Source organism: Diceros bicornis, chromosome 11, assembly GCF_020826845.1.
Source record: "Diceros bicornis minor isolate mBicDic1 chromosome 11, mDicBic1.mat.cur, whole genome shotgun sequence".
Lineage (NCBI taxonomy): Eukaryota > Metazoa > Chordata > Mammalia > Perissodactyla > Rhinocerotidae > Diceros > Diceros bicornis.
In genome coordinates, this window is record NC_080750.1 from 55,118,776 (window position 1) to 55,144,852 (window position 26,077).

Below are 26,077 nucleotides of genomic sequence, written 5' to 3' on the forward strand. Positions count from 1 at the left end.
ATCAAAATTAATAAAATGAAATAGTAATAAAATAACTTCTGTATCTTTGATTAGTTGAAACTTAAAAGAACCTTTATATATTTAAGTATCAAATAAAATTTTTCCACATAAATAGGCTGGTCTAATCAGCCAACCACAATCCCCTGAGATCTACTTAAATACAAGTTGGTTTCTCCATATGAGCTTTAGCAAAATTTATACTTTTTGTAGAAAATATAGTAAAGATGCTATTACAAGATGTCCTCTATGCCTGACTATGGGGGCAGACAGACCTGGATTCAAATCTTCTCTTTATCATGAGTTTGCTATGCGATTTAAGCAATTTTCCCGGGATCTTCTCTGCAAAAGGACAATACCATGGGTAGCACTGTTTTGAAAACCAAACAGGAAAAATCACGTGAACGGCAAAGCACAGTACCTGGCAGAATGGGTGCTTAGTAAATGTTAGCCCCCTTTCTCATGACCTTACTTTAAATAAATAAATAAGAAAACAAAAAAAACAAACAAAGCAGTTAAAAGGTGAAGAAGCTGCTGCAGTTATGGCAGCTAATCAGCAGGACTAACCCTGCAAAATGGCAAAACTTTAAAGGTCAGATTTATTTTCTAAACAAAGATTATACTGCTAATCTCTTTCTGTCCTAAATGAGATAAACTTTAAAAAATTGTCGGCACCTCCAGGCGATGTTTCCCTCTGTGTGAGAAATGGTCTGGACGTTGTCCTCAAGGGCATGGATCCACCAAAACCACCATCCCCTGATAATGTTAAGACTGTGTTCCACAACTTCAGATATTCTTGTATCAAAGTGTCACCCAATCCCAAGTTTAGCCCTATGTAGAAGAAGAAAATATATTTAAATTAATAGTTAAAGTCTGAGTGATAGTCACCATATTTTACGTTTTATGTATATGAATTATTTCATAAGTTTACATCTGTGAGTATCTCATCTTGCATGCTTAAAACAAAACAGAATAGGCTCTGGCATATTTTCATGTTTTAACTAATGTTATAAGAAAGTAAAAGTATCTTTGAACTTAGTTACTGGTATTGCTATATTTTTCTATTGCTGAGAAAACGAAACCAGATTAACAAATGAGAAGTCAGCCTATGGTTCCAATATGGTGGGTGAAGGAGTCAGAGAGTTGACATCAGGAGTTCTGAAGGTCACGCTGGGAGAAGTGGGGCAGGATCCTGCACCACGCATCTTCCTTCTTCAGATAACCCTCCAACCTGACACTCCTTTTCCATTTTCACAGGAACGACACCTTGTCTGGAACAACCATCAGCAAAGCTGTGGTGCCATTTTATAGCATATGCAAAATATCTGATACATGAAAGATACACAATAAAAGGTAACACATCATGGTGTTCTAGGGGTAGCTCCTATAGTTTCCTTCAATTTAACTTCCCTTTTTTTCCAAATAGCTGACATTATCTCCTAGTTAGTTTTGAAAAACAGAATTCTTACCAAAGTCCTCAATGGAACCATTTATCTCTTGTGAAAATGCAGACTTTCCATAGAAAATATCTGCAAAGAAAGCTTCCTACTCAATTCTAGTTAATTGATGAATAGCTCATCCACATTATTTGTCAGATACAATTCTTACCCACTCACAAAAAAATGATTAGAAGATTTAACTATACAGTTACTTAAAACATACCTCTACTATATTCAATTTCATAATAATAGGCAATATTTTTCCACAAAGTATTATCAGTTAAGTCAGGCAGGCCAGCAAAATTCACATTCCAATTATTTCCAGACTTTAATTGTTTTAGGATGAAAAATTCACATCTCTTTAGCTGGAATAAAAAAGAAAACAAAAGAGGAGAGAGGTACATGTTCTAAGATACAAAATCTTTCCAGAATGTTCATGTCTTACTTAAGCTTCCCTCAACAGGATCTATGACTTATACTAAGAAAAAGGAGCTAGAGTAAATGTCAAAGCACAATGCCACTTTCCCTGCATTGACAAAATATATGACTGTGTGCAAATGACCCACCTTCTTTACGCTTCAGCTCTTCCAACTCTAAGACAACTTGGTTAACCTATACTCTCTAACGTACATTGCAGCTCTAAAACAAAATGATTCTTTTGAACTCATCACAATCAGGAGCTCAATAAATATTCTTTCATTGACTCAAAATAATAAAATCAATATAGAAAAGTAGTAGGTATTCCATTGTTATTGCTACAGAGTTTCAATTAAAAGTTGCTTCTGGCATCATTTCACAAGATAGGGCCTAAATAAAACACAATCACATATCAGGTGGGATTTCTTAAATATACGGTGGAAATGTCACCTGCATGCATAGTACTGTTGTACTGATAATGACTAGGTAATAAAATCAACAATATGTTGCTACAACCACACAACCGTGCTTTAATTTATTGTATTATACAGTTTTCTCAATATTTTACAAAGGCATTGCTTTAGCTTTATGTAACTTGCACTCTGTGCTAAATTTAATGGGAATAATTCTACTTTTAGCAGGTTTAAATTATAGTAAAAGAGATTATACAATGTTCTCTTTGCTTATTGTTCCAAAATGCATCTTTTTTCTTGGGCTAAGCTGTTAATCCAAAATGATATTGCAATAGACTATACAAAAATATCAAACTAGGAAGCACTGTGCTGAATATGGAAACCAAGATTTTTAAAGCTTCACAATAATTGACAAATGACTTTTACATTCCTTTTTCTCAGTTTTAATTAATGATAAAGTATAAACATGGAATTTATATAAATTGTTTATTCGTTACTTTACTGTATATACATATATATCAATAATAAGGATTATTATTTCTTGAAAGAAATTATATGATTATTTGGAACTCTTCAGAGTATGGATTATTTTAGATGTAGTTGAAGTGTTTTTTCTTATTGGGTACTTTTATACATGACAAGACTATTTTTCCTAGAAACACGCATTGTTTGCTGGTAGCAATTTTTAAGACGCATACAAGAAAAAAAAGCAATATCAGAAAAGGCAAAGTATTACGCCTTCTAACTTTTGCCTTATTGAGTTTTAAATGTTTGTAAATTTCCATGTGGTTCCCCTACCATTAGTAGAAATGGTGCAAGTGTTCTGTCCCAAATATAAGTGATGATTCTACTCTTAGCTCTTTGAAACAGAGGTAAATGTTGAAGGAAAATCACACTAAGGCAGAGCATTCTGCAAAGATCTGCTGCTTCATTTAATGTTGGTGGTTTCTTCAAGTCCTAGAAAGACATGAATTTAAAAAATATCAACCTACATATAGGCAATGTAAAAATTCAGATATGCAATAACAGTATTGTAAAGTCCCTTACCTATAACTTTCCCATATGATAAGTTTTTTAGAGTTATTTTATTTTAAGAAAAATTTTAATAAGCATACGATTTATTTTTCTAAACAGTATAGCTAGTTATTTTGTCTAGGAGGGAAGACTTTTCAAAATAGAGCCCCAGAATTCATTGTATCTAATACTTCCATTTTTTAAAATGGTGAAGGATGGTCATCTATTTGGAGGCATGTCTAGTATCTATTTATTTACAAGCTCAAAGCAACAATACAAGGAGGGTGATAAAGCTTTTTATTGTCACTTCTGTTCCTATGTAGAAGAGCAGGTCTGAGTAGGAGATATGATTGTATACCTAGGCAATGTAGTCAAGCAGAATTAAAAAAAAAAAACAACTTGAGTTTCCATCCCAGCTCTGCCACTAATTAGCTGTTTGATTCATTTATCTATAAAGCAGAAAAACAAGAATACCTAGCATGCTGAATGGTTGTAAAGATTAATGATGATGTGTATGAGGTACCTGGCATTGGCATATCATACTCAATAAAAGTTAGGTGCTATTATTAATAGTAACATCAGTGCCGTTATTGGTATTCTTAACAGAACCAACATGAGTTCTTAGCAACAGAGTAGATGGCTAGTTATCCAGGTTCATCTTGGTCACAGCCATAATCACTGCCACCAGCAACACCACTCCCTATCAGCCTTTAGAAAAACGAATTCTCCTGAGGGATGTCACCACCTGTACCTCGAAATTGGCCTGTGAAATTCTCAGCAGCAGTGATGATCAGCTAAGACAAGAATGAAATAGATCCTTATTCTTTGGTCAGAGAAGAAAGAGATGACAAATTCATTGCAGGAAAAAAAAAAATCTTAACTTGTTTTGTAAAGAGCCCTGCATGCTGTCATAAGAATATGATCAATATATTTATCTCAATGTTTATTCAGCAAACATGTGACAAGCACATATTTTCTGTTTGATGATGAAGTTACACCTATAGCTAGTACTCAAAAACATCGCCACAGTTTTAAGAGTAACATTAAATAATTAAATTAATTTTTGAAAGAATCCCACCTGTGGGTTATGATTTTCTGTGCATGTGTTTTGGTTTTCACAGTCTTGTGCCTCATGTAACATTTTTTTATAGAGTATTAGTGCCACAGAGCATGAAACGGAGCAGAGAACACTTCTAATATCAGCTCCTTCTGGCCACAGATTCTGAAGCAAGGACAAGGTTTGATGTATCTGCAATAAAAAGTTTCTTTAAAGACCTGGTGATTACAAGACACAAGATTCAAAGCTTATGTGTTATTTAACCCTAGAAAAAGAGGTTATATTTTTCCCATTAATAATATTAATGCCAAAATGTAATCTTTCAAAAAATTAAATAAAAATATAAAAGAAATGCTAAAGAAATGAACAGAACAGTTGGAAAATGTTTAATGGAAAATTAGACTGAGGCTGTATTTAACGAGGTTCTAAATGCCGTTTTAATATTAGTAACTATTTCTTTTCCTGATCTGTATACTCTCCAACAAATCTAAATAAACTGTGCCTAGTTTGAAACTCTCTGAATGATTAACCTGTAAATTCTTCAGTGTTGTTAGCTCAGACATTTTTCAATGGCCATTGAGGAAACTGAGATAAAGACAACACAGTTACTTAATGTTTAGCAGCTATCTTCTCATAAGTTGATAATTATGAACTATTGCTACTGAAAGCATTATCGCTACAACCTCCGTACATCAGGGAAAGTTGGAAAGGAGCAAGAAATTGAAAAATTCAGTAGGTAACTAGTCAAGAGCAAGAGCTATACAGTATACCTTAAGGTATAAGACTTAAGACAGTTTTCTCTGTCTGTGGCAGGGTATCACAGTCTGAACCAAGAAATTTGGCATCTCCTGAAAACTTAAAATGTTAATTAGACAAGTTACTTAACCTCATTCATTCATTTAAAAATGTTTGTTTACTCTTTTTGTGTGTGTGTGAGGAAGATCAGCCCTGAGCTAACATCCATGCCAATCCTCCTCTTTTTGCTGAGGAAGACCAGCTCTGAGCTAACATCTATTGCCAATCCTCCTCCTTTTTTTTCCCCCCAAAGCCCCAGTAAATAGTTGTACGTCATAGTGCACATCCTTCTAGTTGCTGTATGTGGGACGCGGTCTCAGCATGGCCGGAGAAGCGGTGCGTCGTGCGCGCCTGGGATCCGAAGTAGCGCGAGCATTTAACCGCTAAGCCACGGCGCCGGCCCTAAAAATGTTTGTTTAGTGTCTACATACTATGCAGGGTTTGTAGGGGTTTTATTCTAAGATTGATAATACACTTTTGTAGAGTTTTGAGCAGAGAAATACCGTGATATCAGATTTACATTTTTAAAAGATCGCTCCGATTACTTTGTAGGAAGTAAATCATAGGAGATCAAGAGCAGAAGCAGAAATACAAGTAGCTTAATGTATTCTAGTCTACTGCATTTGTCCATGCAAAAGATGATAGAGTTTCAAAATAATGTCAAAGTGATGAAGAGGGTATGAAGTTGGCAGGTTCAGGGTACGTAGTGACAGGGTTTACTTGTGGCTAGATTGTGGGATATGAGGGAAAGAATGAAGTCAAGGACGGCTCCCAAGTTTTTGTCCTGAACATCCATAAAGATAGTGATGATATGAGGAAGACTCTAATGGAATGGGTTTGAGGTAAAGGTCGATTTAAGCCATGTTAAGTTTGCAACGCCTATTAAAAATCCATGTGAAGATGTCTGATAGGCTGCTGGATATGAGAAACTAAGTATCTTGTTCATAAGCATATTGACTCCAGACTCACGTAACCCTCCTCACATCATCATATCATATCTAGTCTTCCGAAAAGAATGATCTATGGAGGGAAAACAATGTCAGGTAGTACGTCTGGAGAATTCAGAAGGGTGAAATAACCATTGATTTAGGTCACCTTCCTCATGAAAGATTACCAAAAAATCAATTGTTTAACTTCCATTTACTAGCTACATAGATAGCTTTCCTTTCTAGAATACTGAAAAACTATCTTCTAAGCATACAGTTCCTCAGTGATCACCCATATAGTGTAAGAACAAAAGTTTGAGATCCTAAAATTATCACAGTAGTTATCTTCCGCCAATTTTACTGTACATTTTATACAAATTCTTTTGTAGAAAATGTTTAGGGTTTTGTAATCAATAAATTTAGCAAGGCTTCTTCTGCCTCAATGCTGTGCAGCTTGAAGAACACATCCCAAAGATGCAAGTCTACATAATCAGTAAGGACATGAATGTTGGTAAAGGAAATGTCTGTCTTCTAGAAGCAACAGTATGCTTCCTACATGCCGAACTTTAGTTTCCAAATAAATGTGTTGTTACCTCTTTCTGCATGTCTCCCAAGTTTAGTTTCAAATGACCATACAGAAATATTCCTGTTTCTTGTGACTTTTGGCAGTAGTCTATTATGTAGGCATGTAAGGCGTGTCGCAGTTGTTTTTCATGCTAAAAAACAAAACACGCAAATAAATCTTCTGGTTCAAAGAAAAATACATATTGCAAATCTCTAGTTAAACTAAATACAGGACGAAAAATAATGTTCATGATCATTTGACTACAGCAAAAAAAACAAAAAAAAATCCATTAATTCAAGTAAAATAGACTTTCGCTCCTTTGCTTGAACTATTTACTGCTGAGGTTATTAGAATAAAAGAAGAAAAATTAAAATGCATTTTTTTCTAACAAAACCAACCATTAAGTAAGTCTTAATAGTAGTAAAATCATTTTATACTGATCTATTATCTATTTAAAAAAAGAAAGAAAATCGTGATATTCTCAACCCTTAGTATTCATAGCTACCTATTTTTAACGGATACAGCTATTCAAAATAGTTGCAAAAAAACTGACAAATAAGATGATAAAATATTTTTTCTATCATCTCTCTTAATTTTAAAAGTGCAAATACAGGCAAAAAGCATCCCAGATCATATGTATACATACACATATATATATACATATATATGTGTATGTATATATAAAATATATACACACAAAAAATATACATATATAATATATAGGAGTATATAAATGAGTGTACACATGTATGTAAATGTGTGTATGTGTGTATACACACATACATGTAATTTGTGTACAAGACACTGCCAGAGAATTTCCCACTGTGGTCCTCACATGTCCTTGGTGTCTCTGAATTGTTCCTCCCCCTTGCCTCTTGTACATAAACTTGACCCATACTTTTCTTCCCCACCTCTCAAAATTGCCCATACAAAGGCTTAATCCACAAGAACGTCAACTAACCTCTCTTGCTAAAGCCATATAAAAAAATCTTGCCCTCTTTCCTCATGTTAGGGGAAAAGTCTTCTTATGCCCAGAATTTTCGAATAAAGACTTATGCTATTGGTTCTCTGATTAATTTTTCCCACATTCACATTGCTTATTTCTTCTGCACAATTCAATCTAACTTACCATTTCAAAAAACCGTCTGTGTGAATGGCAGCTTGAGGCACAGTCCCCATAAATTCTAAGGACATCTGACTCTATTCCCTGAGGCAACACAATATGGATTTTATTCTTAAGAGAATGAATGATAAAAATGTTTAAAACGTCTGTTTGACAAGGTGTTATTCCCATTTCTGAAACAATTAGGAAATGTGGATAACATTCTTCAAGAAATAGCTCCCATTCTGGAGACAGACAATTGGAAAATTCTGTGTGAATAGTGACGTCAGTATTGTGTTCTTAATGCTGAATCAATGTGGTACGAAGGGCCAGAAGGTCTGGGTAATTAAGATACATATTTTCTGCATCCTATAGAGAAAGGAAACCAATGTTAGTATTAGAAATAGGAATAAGGGTAACTATTTGTTTTTCTAAAGATTAGTATTGTGCACAAATTGTTATATTAATACGACTCGAAGAGTTAAGAATTTCAAGATGAATAAATTATATTTTTCTGCATCCTGTAGAAATATCACATAAATACTCATTAGCTATTTTCCTATTAATAATACTTGGTATTATTCCTATTAGTAGAGATTTTTTTTTTAATTTTTTTGTTTATTGCAGTAACATTGGTTTATAACATTGTATAAATTTCAGGTGTACATCATTATACTTCTATTTCTGTATAGATTACATCATGTTCACCACCCAAATCTATTAGCAGAGATTTTAATTACAAGCTGAAGAAGCAAAATATCTAGAAAAGTATAACTGATCAAATTTTAAAATGATTGAATATGTTTTCTTAGACTCTATGAAATGAGAATTTTGTAGACTCTACAAAATAAATGTTTGTTACCTTAAAAAAAACTATTACAAATTTGGCTTCCTTGTGAATGAAATCATGCAGAAATTTTTCCACAATATAGAAGAAGTGAAGACTTTGTCCTTGTTTCAAGTTCACATTAAAAACACATGTGATGAATAATGAATCTCCATCAATCAAAAAAAATTCAGACTCAACAAAGTCTTTAAGTAAGCTTATCATTCTGAATAAAAATATAAAACACATAATGCAAAGATTATAAAAATAATAGCAGCTTGAGAGAAAATTCTACAGTTCAATTGGTTACACAAATTTTCTTCTAATTTAAGAAAAGAATTTAAAGAAAAACTAACCACAAGTTTCCATTATATTTAAGTAACCATTTTCCAGGACATTTCTATTATTCTGTGATAGAATAAACTCTTAATTAAAAATCTGACTGATTCTATAGTGACATTGAAACTCATTGATGTAAGCATAAATTTATGCAAAAAAGTACATCTCTATATTTTAAATTTAATATATAAATATAAATATATATTTATATTTATATATAAAATAAATAAATAAATAAATAAATTTATTATATAAAAAATTTATAAATAAAAATTTATAAATATATAAATATTTATAAATTTTTATATATATAAATATAAATAAAACTTGAACTTCAAGTGTGAAAAATTAAATCAATCATTATCCTGGGTCAATTATATCTATGGAACAATCTCATTTTGCTTTTTAAATTAATATATAATGAACAGTTGTGAACTCTTCGCCCAGCCCAAGAAATAAAAGACTTTTCTATAACTTACATCTACCCTTTGAGCTGTTTCCAAAATTCATCTCCCCTCAGAGGCAATCACTGTCTTTAATTTAGGTTTTCATCATTCTCTTGCTTAATTTTTTAAGTTTTTGTAATGATATATGTATGCCTAATTTTGAATCTTCATTAAAAGGACAACATCTTATATGTGTTTTCTGGAATTTACTTTTTAAACTTAATTACCAATTACTATGGAGATTCCAGCATATGGTTACAGGAAACTATACTTAAATAACTTTAATGCTGTATAATACTCTATTATATGTCTACACTACAATTTATTCTACATCCTTCTCATTTCAATGGGCATTTGAATTGTTTCTTTCATTTTTGGCTGTTACAAAACTGTGCTGCAATGATCATTCTTGTGGATGTTTCCTAATGCACAGATGAAACACTAGGATATATTCATACACATGGAATTACAGTCACACCTCACTTACCGACAGGGATGGTTCTGAGGAATGCGTCGTTAGGCGATTTCATCCTTGTGTGAACATGAGAGGGTGTACTTACACAAACCTAAATGTATAGACTGCTACACATCCAGGCTATAAGGTACTAATCTTATGGGACCTCAGCAGTATATTCAGTCCGTCGTCAACAGAAACGCTGTTCTGCTATTCATGACTGTACTGATTTGTACATTGTAAGGTAACACCAAATTGTTTTCCAAAGCAATTGTATACAGTTCTATCTGCATTAACAGATGTCAGATATTCAATTTATCTACATCATTTCCAATACCTGGTGTTGTATAAAAAAAATGAACTATAGACTTTCTCCTAACTTTTAATTTTTAAAAAATTTTCTTGGTTTTTTTTGGCTAGGATGTGGGGAACTACTACATGCTGCTTTAAAGAAATTAAAACACTGTAGAAACATGTTAATTTACTGTTGTATATTCTTTTAAAATTTACTCTTTGCATATTCTAACCCATATTGTAGTGGATTGGGCTCTGGAGTCGGATGCCCAGGTTAGAATCCTGGATCTATCATTTACGAGTTCTGAGACTTTCGATTAGTTGCTCATCTATCCAGTGCTACAGTTTCCCCACTTGTAAAGTGGGAATTAAAAGCAGCTAATTCTTCATGTGGTTGTTGTGAGGAGTAATGAGATAAATATCTATAAAATGATTAGAACCAAACTATGCTTAGGTCATAACATGTGCTTAAAATATGCTTATTATAAATGATGTTTTGGGTTTTTTATTTTGTAATTGTGTGCAATTGGTATTATAGTATATCATTTTAAGTTATTTTAGAAAATTTGAATGTGGAGATAAACACCATAAGATTTGACTTAATAAATCACCTATAGCAGGATACTTTTACTTTCTTTATCATTGTATCCCTAGCGCCTAACATATTAACAGGCACACAAACACAGCTATTGAGGGAATGAAATACGCATTGGTTTGGTGTATTTGTCCTTGATGATATCACATAATGTTTAAGTATTATTCAAAACATACAAAAACGATTTTATGAGACTTGCATAATATTTTGACATGGAATACAATGCCAATTAAATTACTGCTTTAGTTTAGTGCAATATTAAAAGAAAGTGAATCTTTCCTCCACTTATACCTTTCTTCAAAGTTTTCAGTATCTTATTCTTGCTACCGAATGAAAGCCATATACCATAACCCTTCCCAAGGAAAGAAAATATTTACTTATTTTCAAAAATATTAATCTCTTGCCACATTGACAGTTTCTAAATCTGTTACTTCTATTAATATATTATTTTGAATAATTTGTGTTGTACTTACTTAGATTTTGACAGAGTTTCCCAAATCGACAATGAGAGCTTCCTCAGAATTCCTTTACATTCGGTTAATCCTTTAAAAATAAATAACAGAGGTTAAATACTCAATTTTAAATTAATTTTAAATAACATCTGTTGTTAACTTTAAGTATACTTATATTTTATACAAGACTGCATATACATGGCTGAAATATTCAGTAAGTATATTAAAATATAAATAGATATGTTAATATGAGAGCATGCCTACACTACTTACTGTAAACAATTGTTGGCAAGATAAGCCAAATCTTTCAGTTTTGAAATTGGATTTTTCATACTCTAAAACAATAAATTCTCAGTTGCAAATGAATATTAATGATATACATGAATTTCAATAAATCTACAAAGACAAAAATATACAGAAAACTGGAAAATTGCCACTTCTAAAATTAATTTATATGGAGAGACATATACTGACAGATAGATATCTTTATATGTATATGGATAGCAATATAGTATCTCCTTCAAAAGTTCTCTCACTAAAGATAAACCATAAAATTGTAAATTCTGTACTTTTTCTACTCTCCCATATATTTAAAAAAAAGAAAATTGATCTAATTCTTTGAAATAAATTTATCTGTAATATTCCACGTCCTTGTTAAATGCATCTTATCAGGAAATTAGGAATTGGAAAGGAAAAAAAAGATCATCTACTCAGCATGTGAGGTCTTAGGAAAAAATATGAAGCAGCAACATTAAAATTAACCATAAATTTTTTGGAAATTTTGTTACAGCATAAGTAGTCTCTCGTACTGTTATGATTGATATTAAGCAACTGGGTCCTCCAGTAACTGGTTCTTCTTCCAAGAGTGTGAATTTGTGCATAGTTGAGGGATGTTAGGTATTATAAAACAATATTCAAATATTATGAGGCCCCTAGACATGCCCATATATTTTAACATGGAATATCATGCCAATTAAATTGCTGCTTAGCCAGATTTATTAATAATAAATTATTAATAATTTATTAATAATTTAGGAGTGAGGAGTGGCTCCTCACTCCTAAAAGCTACTCTGGAATTAATTAACCAAACAGTAAGGCTAACCTTGGGTGTAGATTTTTATTTTCATTAATCCTGCTACCAGGTCTTAAATTTTGCTTATTAAGAGCCTACCTAGTTGGTTGCAGTAATGTGAAAATATTCATTTGGAAGAATATTTTAAAGTTTTATTTCAATTGCATCAATAATTTTAGAAATACACTATTTAAGTTGGTGTACTGTTCTTTTATGTATTTTTATTTTCGTTTGTAAGTAGGAAAGAAATATTTGAATTTGAGTTTAGGTAAATTATTACTAGTTGCTTTGGGTAAATGTTATTCATACACCATCTAGATGAAGAATGGGGAAAAAAAAAATCCAGGTAATTTAATCAAGGTAAAATTAAAAGATGGTTGGTGATTGAGGAACTCTAAATTTCAGTTGATCTTTTTTGGGGGGAGGGCAATGATAATTTTAAAATACTGAAAAGTATAAAGAATAATTTAAAAACATCTCCATACCCCAACATTGGAACTGGTAAATGTTAAAACTATTCATTTGCTTCAAATTTATTTGTTTTTTTGTGCGTGTTTGTGAGGAAGATCAGCCCTGAGCTAACATCCATGCCAATCCTCCTCTTTTTGCCAAGGAAGACTGGCCCTGAGCTAACATCCATGCCCATCTTCCCCCACTTTATATGGGACGCCACCACAGCATGGCCTGACAAGCTGTGCATTGGTGTGTGCCCCGGATCTGAACCCCGGCTGCCAGCAGCGGAGTGAGTGTACTTAACCGCTATGCGACGGGCCGGCACCCAAATTTATTAGTTAAGGAGAAATAAACATTATAGGTACAGTAAATGTCCATTCTGACTACCACAAAGACAAAGAACAATGTGATTTTTTTTGCAATAACTTTATATTACCATATATAGTACACTTTTATGTTTCTTTAAATTAAATGGTATCATTCCACAACTTGCTTTCTTCATTCAACTTTATGATTTTGAGATCTATCCTTATTGATACACAAGGACATAGTGATTTATTTTAGCAGCTGATAACACTCTACCATATGAGTATATCACCTTTTATAACCAAATTCTACACTGATAGACATTTAGGTTGATTTGTTTTCTTGTCTTCGTCTTACAAATGATGGCATATTGTACATTATTTTTAACATGTCTCATTGAGCATATGCAAAAGAGATTCTCTAAGAGGTGAGAGTTGGAGAGGTAAGCAACTTTACCAGGTAATATTCATCTTCAAAGTATTGATATTGTCAAATTTTAGAATATTTCTAATCTGAGAAATGTGAAATAACGTCTCACAGTTCTAATTTATATTACCACCAAGGATGAGTATCTTGTAGAATATATATCTTTCTATTTTTTTTTTTTAACATTCACATTTCCCTTTTGTGATTTGTTTATTTGTAACATTTATCCATTTTTCTGTTGGGTTCTCTTTCTCCAATCAACTTATAATCTTTTTAGGTTTTCTGTATACATGGATTTATGATTTCATTCCAGTCTGTCCCTTATACTTTACTTTGCTTGGAATCTTTTGCTCCACAGAAGCTTCTTCTTTTTTTTTTTTTTTTGTTTATGATAAAATTTACCAAACTTTTTATTTCTTATTTGATTTTCTTATGTTGTTTAAGAAGTACAGCCCTACCCCAAGATCCTTAAGATATTCTATTGCACTTTTTTTTTGTAGGAGCAAAATGAAAGAGTAGATTCAGATTGAACATGTATTGAATTTAAAGATTAATTGGGGATAATTGATATATTTATGATATTGAGTAATAATGAGCAAGAACCTAGTATATTTCTACATTTATTCAGTACAATTTTCTTCTGTAATGTTTCATAATTTTCTCTTTAACATGTTTTGTTAGATTTATTCCTGAGTATATTTTAGTTTGTGGTGCTATTTTGATGGTTTCCTTTCTTTTAATACATTTTCCAATTAGTCATTTCTGATGCTTAGAATCAGTATTAGATTCCATACTGATGGACATACTGATGGTGATTAGAATCAGTTTTTTTTTAAATGTCAATCTTACATCTCAAAGAAGATTTCTCTTATTTGTCAGTTGTCATAGATTCTTTTGGACATTGTAGGTAGATTTTCTTGGCTATTCAGGGTAGAGTATAATAACAATTATTTTCTCTCTCTTCATTCCCTATCCTCACATCTTTTATTTACTTTTTTGGTGTTATTATACTTACTAGAACTTCCAATATAATATTAAATAGTAGTAATGATAGCAAATACTCTTACTTGTTCCTCATTTGAATGGCAAAGCTGATAAAGTTTTATCATTATTGGGATGTTTAATATAGATTTTAACAGGCTGCTTTTACTAAGTTTAGGAAATTATCTTCTTTTCCTAGTTGGTGAAAAAGTCTAATCATCAATGAGTATTGAACTTTGTTAAATGTTTTCCTGCATCTATTAAAATGATATTTTCCTGTAATTATTAATATACAGAATTTTATTACAAAAATTTTTATATTGAGACATATATCAAAACTGAGCATGATATTGATATTCTTTTTACATTTAGTATAATGGTATTTTATATGCTAATATTCAATTTGGGAATTCACGCTTAACAGACCACTCTTCAACCTTTTGAGTTAAGCAGAGTCATTTGGACATGCTTTCAAATTCACAGTTCTACAATCAGAATCATGTGAGAACTTTGTTAAAATTTTTGATTTCCCATCCCTCTCCCCAAGGATTTGTTGATTCAATTGGACTAATGAAAAGTCTAAGAATCTATGCTAGAGTGAAGTGTAACAGATCTATATTTAACTTAAATAAAATCAACTATACACACTCATTAAAAAAATTCTAAACCCATCTTTCTTTTTTTTTATGATATGCATTCCAAGCTAAGTAAACTATTCAATCAGGTAGAATAACAACAAAAAATCTTTTCTAATGTTCAAGGAAAAAATGGCTGAAAGCATCAATATTGTTGAGAGAGAAAGAGAGAAGAAGAAGAAGTAGGAGGAGAAGGAGAAAGATGGGGAGGAGGAGAAGGAGGAAGACGGGGAGGAGGAGGAGTGGTAGGAGGGGAAGGGGAAGGAGAGGGGGAGGGAAATTCATCCATGAGTAATGCCTCACCTGATCTTTCTAAATCACAGCTACTAACATCTGTAGCTTCAAATTTTGAAGGCTTCTCTTCACTGATTTCAAACTCACATGGGAATTGCCCAGAAGCTGGCTCTTCTATTACGTCTTCTAAGCTTAGATGGTCTTCTTCTTCCGACTGATCAAATGAGGACAAGCTCTCTGTGGTCTCACTGTCATCAAAGCTATCACTTTCAGTATCACTCCCACTTTCACTGTCACAAGAACTTGAGTTTTCATTTGACATAGTAGATGCAGAAGCCATGATCTATAAAAACAAAGCTATTAATTATCACTTTATTTAAAATAACATATCACGACATAGTTTACTCTTTCAAATGTAAAATCAGTTGAGTTCCTTCTTCCCTCTCTAAATCTCCCCAATCTCTCATTTCCTAATGAGGATAATTTTTCATAATCCTCTCCCCAAACATGTTTGCAAGAAGTCACTCAAAAGAGAAGGTGGAGCTGCATGGTAAGGCAAAATATATTCCTGAAAATATATATATGAAAATCACATTTGCAAAGACAAAAAATAATGTACATGTTTAAAAGAGGATTTGATCCAAGAAAACTGGAAAATAGTAAAAATTTCTACGTATACATTAACTTTGGAACAATCTTCATATATATAAATTTCCAGCATTTTAAATATTAATTTAATTGTATATTTTTTCATAGTTGAGCACATAGTCAACCAGATGACATTGAATTAGCATCCAATTAAAGCTAAAGATTTGCTGGTTTCTGTGTGTCCAATGACTTTCATCATTTCCTCAACTAAGTTTACGTAATATGCATTCTCTCATTGTGCCAACATGTGTACTCTTCCTTTATCTGTTTCTTTTTTTTTTTTTTTGTGAGGAAGATCAGCCGTGAGCTAACATCCGTGCCAGTCTTCCTTCACTTTATGTGGGACGCTGCCACAGCATGGCCTGACAAGCGGTGCGTTGGTGCGCACCCAGGATCCGAACCCAGGCCACCAGCAGCGGAGGGCGCGCACTTAACCACTACGCCATGGGGCTGGCCCCCTATCTGTTTCTTTTTTTAATAGTAAAATATTTAAATGATGGTCAAAAAGATACCAACAGTGAGGACAGTGCCCTGTTTGTTGGAAGAGAGCATAACTTCATATTACATCAAAATGTTCATTTTGGGGCCAGCCCTGGTGGCCTAATGGTTAAGTTTGGTGCTCTCCGCTTCTGCAGCCCAAGTTTGGCTCCTGGGCATGGAGCTACACCACTGGTCTGTGGCCAAGCTGTGTTGGTAGCCCACATACAAAATAGAGGGAGATTTGCAATAGATGTTAGCTCAGGGTGAATATTCCTCAAGCTAAAGGAGGAAGATTGGCAACAGATGTTAACTCAGGAAGCATTTTCTTCAGCAAAAAAAAAAAAAAAAAAAATCATTCTTCAGCTTATAGAGGAAAAGGTTGATTGTGGTTCCTCAGAAATCAAATTTATAAAGGGCCACTCTATACCTAAGGCAAATAGATAAACCCATAGGTAATATAGGTACTGAGATCCACAGCACAGTTTCATGCAGATAGGATAATTCTCTATAAATAAACTCCAATCAACAGTAGCATTATTAGCGTCACCAATATATTTTAAGATCATGATATCTTTAGAAAAAATTACAGGTATAATGATCAAATTATATAAAAAGAAACTATCCAGGTATCAGAAAATTGAATGTTTTATTTTTTTAAATAAAGCATCTGAGAATAATTAGGCTATAATATCTGTCATCTTATTGAGTGCCTAGAATAATAAAATTGCAAAAATTTTATAGTGTGTACTTTTTAGTTTTTACCTATTTTATATTGATTTATAAATTGCTTACTCTATTTGTGTCAGAAAATTCTTACGTGCCATTTCATATCTTTTTAGCTTCACCTGTCTCCAGGGCCCATGGCACTTGTTTTGTTCCAGCCACCACTGTGGCAAACATCTTTGCATAGGCATCAACCAACTTCAGGAGGGAAAAATTCAATAGCATTTTGCCTTTTGTCTATATGACGTCTCTTGCTCTTTTTTAGAGGATTTCCCTGCTGCCATTGAGACATGAAACACTGCATTCACATATGTCCAACCCAAAAGTACGTTGCCCTAAGTGGTAAACATTGGTCGGTAGTAGCAATCAGAATATAAATCCTTCTCCCATTCTTCCCTGGATGGATTGCCCTAAGATACAATACTTTAAGTGGGCTCTTGGAAGATTGTGGCAAGGGAATGACTTATTAGTTGTCAGTGATACTAAGCAGTGGACAACTCAGCAACACACTCTTATATTGGCTCTTCTTTTCTCTGCTTCATTCCTCTTTTTTTTACCTTTGATTTTCTGGGATTACGTGCCTTAATAATTATTAGCACATATTTTTTTCTCTCAGGCTCTGCTTTCTTGAGAACCCAAAGAGAGTTGATACCAAGATTGGCCCCTGAAAGTATATCTTCAGGATAGGACTTTGCAATTGGATCATTCCCCGGTGAGATGTCAATAGTGATCCCATTACTGGTGTTAAGAGAGATGCTAATAACCCTGGCATACGGGAGAATGACAATTACTAAGACTTTCCTTTGTATTTCTTTCTAATGAAGTAGGGGTGGAAGGTAAGTCATTGAGAATACTCATTAGCTGTGGCACTTGAAAATGCGGGAGCAATGACAATTTTAAGTGTGGAATTAATTATCTTCTATTAACAGCATTGGAAAACTTTCATATAGAGAATAATAGATTGAGGGCAGCCATCAGCTAAATTAAGGCATGCAATAGAATTCAGAATTCTTCAATGGCAGTTTTTGAAGAGATGCTCATCTCCCACTGCCTCAGGGCAGATTGTGCTGAAAATCCTGCCTAGAATCTCATTATAAAAATGGCAGCACTGAAAGTAGACGGCACAATCTTGATAGGTCTCCATGTCAAAAACCCTGATAGAAAAGATACTGGGGGGCCGGCCCCATGGCTTAGCGGTTAGGTGCGCGTGCTCTGCTACTGGGGGCCTGGGTTTGGATCCAGGGTGCGCACCAACGCACCGCTTCTCCGGCCATGCTGAGGCTGCGTCCCACTAGAAGGATGTGCAACTGTGACATGCAACTATCTGCTGGGGCTTTGGGGGGAAAAAAAAAGAAAAGATGTCGGGATGGGATATTTGAGTAGACAAGCTTAAGAATCTTAAATCCCCAACTCCCCCAAATTCTCTAAGCTGGCAAAGCAGTGCCATCCCGCTTGCTAGAGGATAACAGCCTCTGCTTGCATGGAGACCATGCAAAGATTTCACTTGAAGTAGGTATGTCACAAAATGATTTTTATTTTCCTCAAGATCTGGCCGTACCCCTTCATTGACTCCAGGCAGTTAACCAGGGTCCATATGTAACACAACTCATGTGGAGAAGTCTAATCTCAGCTCTTGGAGGAAATAGCTTATATGCCAGAGAACTGAAGATTTACCTAAAATGTACCTTTAGGGACTGGGAGAATATAAAGTGGATTTTGAAGTTAATTAACCAGGCATGTGGGGAGCCAAATGTAAGACTAAAGAGTAGAATTTATTGACATGAGAGCAAATAATGATGACCTACCAAAAAACTTAACCAAATGGATTCCCATTCAGTCATACTTATTTTCCCAGCTGTAGTATCTTTACTGAAACAGAGGATTACAGCTTTGTGCACTTGGCATGAGGCTCCGGAACTGATAAATGCACTTGCTTTCAATCCTTATCAGTAAAGATCAAAAGTAGTTCACATTTGCCTAAGAAGAGTGCCATTTTTGTCTCATGACTTTGTTAAGTTTCCTGCTCTCTATCATAATATAGTCTGTACTCTAATCAACATGACATTCCAGAGATTATTATGCTCCTTTTCTGTTGATATCATGCACTATTAAGACACGTCTTAAGGCTCATTTTCCACCCTCTTGTGTAACTACGCATGCACCAGACCCCTCATTTTTCCTCTAATATCTTCAATTGATTTATATTGTTTTTGTTTTGCATAAATTATTTTATCTATGCCCCGGATTTAATCTCCTGGCCCTTTCTCTAAAGATTACCTCCCTTTATCCCATTTTCTCCTTCTCCATCTCTGTCTCCTGGCTTTTTTCCCTCAGTGTAAAAACATAACCATGTCTTTTCCATCCTAAAATAATCATACTGTTATCTCTGTTATACTTCTCATGCAATTTCAGCTCTTTTCTCACTCTACTCTGTGACTGTTTCAATCCATTATCACACTCCTCCAAACATCTAACCAACAACTCTTCATCTTTCTACACGTAATCATGCATCATCAAGCTTCTAAGAAGAGTATCTAAAGTCTTTATGATTCATCACTCAACATTACTATCATCAGCAAAATGCAATAACTGTATAATTGGGCAATCATTTGATCTCACTGTGCCTCAGTACCCTTTTCTTTAAAATAAGAGTCAAAAAAATGCTTCCCTGAAAAAGCATAAAATTGTAAATATAAAATGAGAAGATGTAAAAGTGTTGATCACTCTGACCAATCCTTACATTTTCATCACTTCCTGGTTCTGACTTTTTTTGGCAAATACAATTTCCCATAAATATAACTTAATTTTGATTAATATTTAATTAATTAATTAATTAAACCACACGATCATCTTTTATTAGGCATTTACTATAATATCAGACACTATTCTAGGCAACATCCTTAAGGCCACTAGCCTTAAGAAGGACACAATCTAGAGAAAGAGAAAGACAAGTTAGCACATGAATTAAAAGGTGATATGATGAGAGTTGTATTATGGCTAGTAAGTGAACTAGGTAGGATGAAAGCACAAAGTAAGGAGTGCCCAGGAGAACCGAATGAAGCTTCTCAGGGAGATGATATTTAAACTTGAGCTTGAAGGATTATCAGGAGTTTTTTTAGATAAAGACAGGGTGGGAGCATTCTAGAAAAACAGAACAGCACATTCAGAGACAAGTTCAAGATGGCGGCATAGGAAGATCCTGAACTTACTTCCTCCCATGGACACAACAAATCTTCAGCTACATATGGGACAATCTCCTCTGAAAAAGACCAGAAACCTAGCTAAAATCTTCCTCACAACTAAAGATAAAAGGGTCACATCAAAAAAGGTAGGAGAGGCAGAGACATGGTCTTGCCAAAAACCCCACCCCCAGTGCAGCAATCTACAATTGCGAGGGATCTCATAAATATGAAGCTTCTCCCTGAGGAGCAAGGAGTTTGTGCTGCATATCAGGCATCCCAACTCTTAGGACCTGCACTAGAGAGATGAGCTCCCAAAATATCTGGCTTTGAAAACCAACAAGACTTACACCCGTTAGAACCATAGGGCTAAAGGGAAGAAAGATTCTTCTCTTAAAGGGCTGGCACACATACTCACCCTGGGACCCCACAAAAGCAGTAGTTTGAAAAGTTTCTAGACTATATGTGAAGGAGATTCACTTGCCAATCTTAAATCATCTGCTAGAGGGCCATAAACCTGTTGAGACTCTCCCGGGACAGAGACATGGGTGGATGCCATTTTTGCTCTATCGCCCTACTTTGCTAGTACCAGCATTGGTAGGTGCCACTTTTTCATTCTCCCATAATCTGCTAGTGCCTGTGACTTCCACAGCCAGTGGAGAGAGAGCCGCTCCTCCCTGTGTCACTGCTGTGGCCCTGGCAGTGCCCCACTCCCCTTTGCCACTGCCACAGCCCTGCCAGAGTCTATGGGCACATGAAACCCACACAGGCAGCACCCATTGAGCACCTGCTGGCTAGAAGGGATTGCACTTCTGGGTCTCCTGAAATAATTGAAGAGACAGTTCTTGGCTGGTTACCACCCCTAGGGCACTGTATAAACAGCAGACTAAACCACAACTCCAATCTCCGATGAAAAAGGCCTATTTACTTGTCCTGGAGCTCTAGCCTGAGGAGCATACTGTAGGTTTACCCATCTTTTAGAGGCTACAGAATGTAGAATGGAGGAAGTCACCTTTGTACTCTCCTCAGCCTCACTACAGCTTGCCACTGTCTCCCAGAAAGGAGCTTATCCACTTGTCTGGAGCCTTGATTTTAGCAAAAATCACTAAAGGGGAACCTCCAGATCACCTGTTTTGGAGAACAACAGAGTCTATGATTGTCTATGCACACTGCATACCTTAAAAGCTGCTGCCTGAGAGTCTAGTTTCCAATCAGCCTGAAACTAGGTGCTGACTGAGATCTGGCTCTCTAGAACACTCACAGATCTTAGCACACCCTCAATGCCCTGGGACATACCAAGAAACATTAGGCTTCCTAACAATCACAAAGGCTCAAGAGACAACCAAGAGTTAGGGCAAGGTTAAATGATAGGGTTCATATTCTTGAGCCACTCTCTCAAGACTAGGAGAGATAACTGTTTCACCTAATACATAGAAATAAACACAGAGAGTCAGACAAAATTAGGAGACTAAGAAATATATTCCAAATGAAAGAACAAGATAAAACCCCAGGGGGAAAAAAACCCTAATGAAATGAGATAAGTAATTTACCTGATAAGGAGTTCAAAGTAATGGTCATAAAGACACTCACCAAACTTGGGATGAGAATGAAATGAACACAGCAAGAACTTCAACAAAGAGATAGACAATAAAAGAAAGATCCAGACAGAAGTGACAGAGCTGAAGAATACAATAACTGAACTGAAAAATACACTAGAGGGATTCAACAGTAGATTAGATGAAGCAGAAGAAAGAATCAATGATCTGGAAGACAGGGCAGTGGAACTCACCTAAACAGAGCATCAAAAAGAAAAAAGAATTTAAAAAGTGAAGATAGCTTAAGGGACTATGGAACAACATCAAGCAGAATAACATTCATATTATGGGAGTCCTAGTAGAAGAACAGAGAGAGTAAGGGATAGAAACCTTATTGGAAGAAATAATGGCCCAAAATTTCCCTTACTTGGGAAGAAAAAAAATATCCAAATCCAGGAAGATCAGTGATTTCCAAACAAGATGAACTCAAGGAGACCAACACCAACACATAATAATTAAAATGTCAAGTTAAAGATAAAGAGGGAACCCTAAAATTAGCAAGAGAAAAACTACTGGTTACATACAAGGGACCCTCATAAGACTATCAGCAGATTTCTCAGAAGAAACACTGCAGGCCAGAAGCGAGTGCCATGATATACGCAGAGTGCTGAAAGGAAAACATTTCCAACAAAGAATACTCTACCTAGTGAGGTTATCATTCAGAATTGAAGGAGAGAGAAAGAGCTTTCCAGACAAACAAAAGCTGAATGAGTTCATTACCACTAAGCCAGCCTTACAAGAAATGTTAAAGGAACTTCTTTGAAAAAAAGTGGCACTAATTATTAATAAGAAAACATAAGAAAGTAAACATCTCACTGGTAAAGGTAAATATATAGTAAAGGTAGTGGATTAATCACTTATAAAGCTAGTATGAAGGTTAAAAGACAAAAGCAGTAAAAGCAAATATAATTACAAAAAATTGATTGAGAGATACACAAAATAAAAAGATATAAAATGTGACACCAAAAAGCACGAACTGTAGGGAGGGTGGATGATGATAAAAATGCAGTTTTAGAACATGTTCAAACTTAACTTGCTATCAACTTAAAATAGACTGTTATATATATATATAGGCTGTTATATGTAAGTCTCATGGTAACCAAAAAGCAAAAACCTATAGTAGATACACAAAAGATAATAAGAAATGAATCTAAGCGTAATACTTTAGAAAGTCATCAGACCAGAAGGGAAGAAAGCAAGAGAAGAAGAAGGGAATAGAAAGAAACTACAAAACAGCCAGAAAACAATTAACAAAATGGTGATAAGACATAACTATCAATAATTACTTTAAATGTAAATAGACTAAATTGTCTAATCAAAAGACATAGAATGGCTGAATGGATAACAAAACAAGACCCATCTATATGCTGCCAACAAAAGACTCAACTCAGATGTAAGGACACACACAGACTGAAAGTGAAGGGATGGAAAGATATTTCATGCAAATGGAAACCAAAAGAAAGCTGGGGTAGCTATACTTATAAAACAAAATAGACTTTAAAACAAAGACTATAACAAAGACAAAGATGGACATTACATAATGATAAAGGGGGCAATCCAGCAAGAAGATACATTTGGAAATATTTATGCACCCAACATAGGAGCACCTAAATCTATTAACACCTAAAGGGAGAAATTGACTGCAATATAATAACATTAGAGGACTTTAATACATCAATGGATAGATCATCCAGAAAGAAAATCAATAAGGAAACATCAGATATATACAGAACATTTCATCCCAAAGCAGCAGAGTACACATTCTTCTCAAGTGCACATGGAACTTTCTCTAGGATAGATCATATATTAGGCCACAAAACACATCTCAATAAATTTAAGACGTGTGAAATCACATCAAACATTTTTTCCAACCACTATGATATAAAACTAGAAATCAATTACAAGAAGAAAACTTGAAAAAACATAAATATGTGTGGAGATTAACCAACATGCTACTGAACAACTAATGAGTAAATGAAGAAATCAAAGGAGTAATCAAAAATTATCTTGAGACAAATTAAAACAAAAATACAACATACTAAAATCAGTGGCATATAACAAAAGCATTTCTGAGAGGAAAATTTATAGCGATACAGGCCTACCTCAAGAAAGAAGAAAAATCTCAAATAAATAATCTAACTTTACACCTAAAGAAACTAAAAAAAGAAGAACAAATGAAGCCTAAATTAGTAGAAGGAAAGAAATAAATATCAGAGTGAAAATAAATGAAATAAGGACTAAAAATGACAAGAGAAAAGATTAATGAAACTAAGAGCTGGTTCTTTGAAAAGATAAACAAAATTGATGAACCTTTAGATAGACTCACTAAGAAACTCACTGAAAAAAATAGACTCACTAAGAAAAAAGAAGGCTCAAATAAACAAAATTAGAAATAAAAGTGAAAAATTACAACTGATACCAAAGAAATATAACGGATAATTAATGAGAGACTACTATGAACAATTATACGCCAACAAATTGGACAACCAAGAAGAGATGGGTAAATTCCTGGTAGCATACAATCTTCCAAGACTGAATCAAGAAGAAATAGAAAATCTGGATAGATGGATCACTAGTAAAGAGATTGAATCAGTAATAAAAACCTCCAACTGACAAAAGTCCCAGATGAGATACCTTCATTAGTGAATTCTACCAAACATTCAAGAAGATTTAATATCTATCCTTCTCAAACTCTTCCAAAAAATCAAAGAGGAGGGAATACTCCCAATTCATTTTATAAAGCCACCATTACTCTGATATCAAAACCAGAAAAGGATGCTATGAGAAGAGAAAATTTCAGGCTAATATCCCTGATAAATATAGATGCAAAAATCCTCAACAAAATATTAGCAAACCAAATTTAACAATACATTAAAAGGATCTTACATCATAATCAAGTAGAATTTATCCCAAAGATGCAAGGATGGTTCAACATCTACAAATTAATCAATATAATACAACACATTAACAAAATGAAGAATACAATCATATGATAACTCAACAGATGCAGAAAAAGCATTTGACAAAATTCAATATCCATTTATGATAAACACTCAACAAAGTTGGTATAAATGTAACATGCTTCAACATCACAAAGGCCATATATGACAATCCCACAGCTAACATACTCAATGGCAAAAAGCTGAAAGCTCTTCCCTTAAGATCAGGAACAAGACAAGGATGCCCACTCTTGCGACTTCTATTCAACATAGTATTGGAAGTCATAGCTATAGCAATTAGGCATGATAAAGAAATAAAAAGCATCCAAATTTGAAAAAAAGAAGTAAACCTGTCACTATTTGTGGATGACATATTTTCATATATAGAAAACCCTAAAGACTTCACCAAAAAACTATTAGGACTAATAAACAAATTCAGTAATGTTTCAGAGTACAAAGTCAATATACAAAAATGACTTGTGTTTTTATGCACCAACAGCAAACTATCAGAAAGAGAAATTAAGAAAACAATTCTATTTACAAGTGCAGCAAAAAGATTAAAATACCTAGGAATAAATTTAACCAGTGGTGAAAGACCTATACACTGTAAACTATAATACATTGATGAAAGAAATTGAAAAAGACACAAATAAATGAAAAGATATTCCATACTTATGGATAGGCAGAATTAATATTGTTAAAGTGTCCATATTACCCAAAGCAATCTTTGCTTCAATGCAATCCCTATTAAAATTCCAATGGCATTTTTCACAGAAATAGAACAAACAATCCTAAAATTTGTATGGAACTACAAAAGATCGTAAATAGCCAAAGCAATCTTGAGAAAGAACAAAGCTGGAGGCATCATGGTCCCTGATTTCAAACTATATTACAAAGCTATGGTAATAAAAACAGTATGGTATTGGCATAAAAACAGGCACATAGATCAATGGAACAGAACAGAGAGCCCAGAAATAAACCCACACATATATGGTCAATTAATTTACCACAAAGGAGGCAAGAATATACAATGGGGAAAGGATAGTCTCTTCAATAAATGGTGTTGGGAAAACTGGAAGCCACACTCTAAATAATGAAACTGGACCACTATATTACACCATACTCAAAAACTAACTCAAAAAGGATTAAAGACTTGAATGTAAGACCTGAAACCAATAAACTCCTAAAAGAAAACATAGGTGGTAAGCTCTGTGACAGCAGTCTTAGTGATGTTTTTTGGAGCCCACTCTAAGGGTAAGAGAAACAACAGCAAAA

At 34.0% G+C, this 26,077-nt stretch overlaps 1 protein-coding gene across 1 annotated transcript in view; it reads right to left on the reverse strand.

Annotated features, from left to right (window-relative positions):
* LOC131411195 (probable ATP-dependent RNA helicase DDX60) overlaps positions 1–15,578 on the reverse strand; it is an 81,480-nt gene extending 65,902 nt beyond the window's left edge. Inside the window, 9 exon segments of the mRNA XM_058549823.1 lie at positions 673–828; positions 1,660–1,801; positions 3,065–3,223; positions 4,359–4,529; positions 6,652–6,774; positions 7,753–8,094; positions 8,588–8,777; positions 11,153–11,222; positions 15,308–15,578. Coding sequence (XP_058405806.1) covers positions 673–828; positions 1,660–1,801; positions 3,065–3,223; positions 4,359–4,529; positions 6,652–6,774; positions 7,753–8,094; positions 8,588–8,777; positions 11,153–11,222; positions 15,308–15,578 — 1,624 coding nt within the window.
* Positions 15,579–26,077: the final 10,499 nt, after the last annotated feature.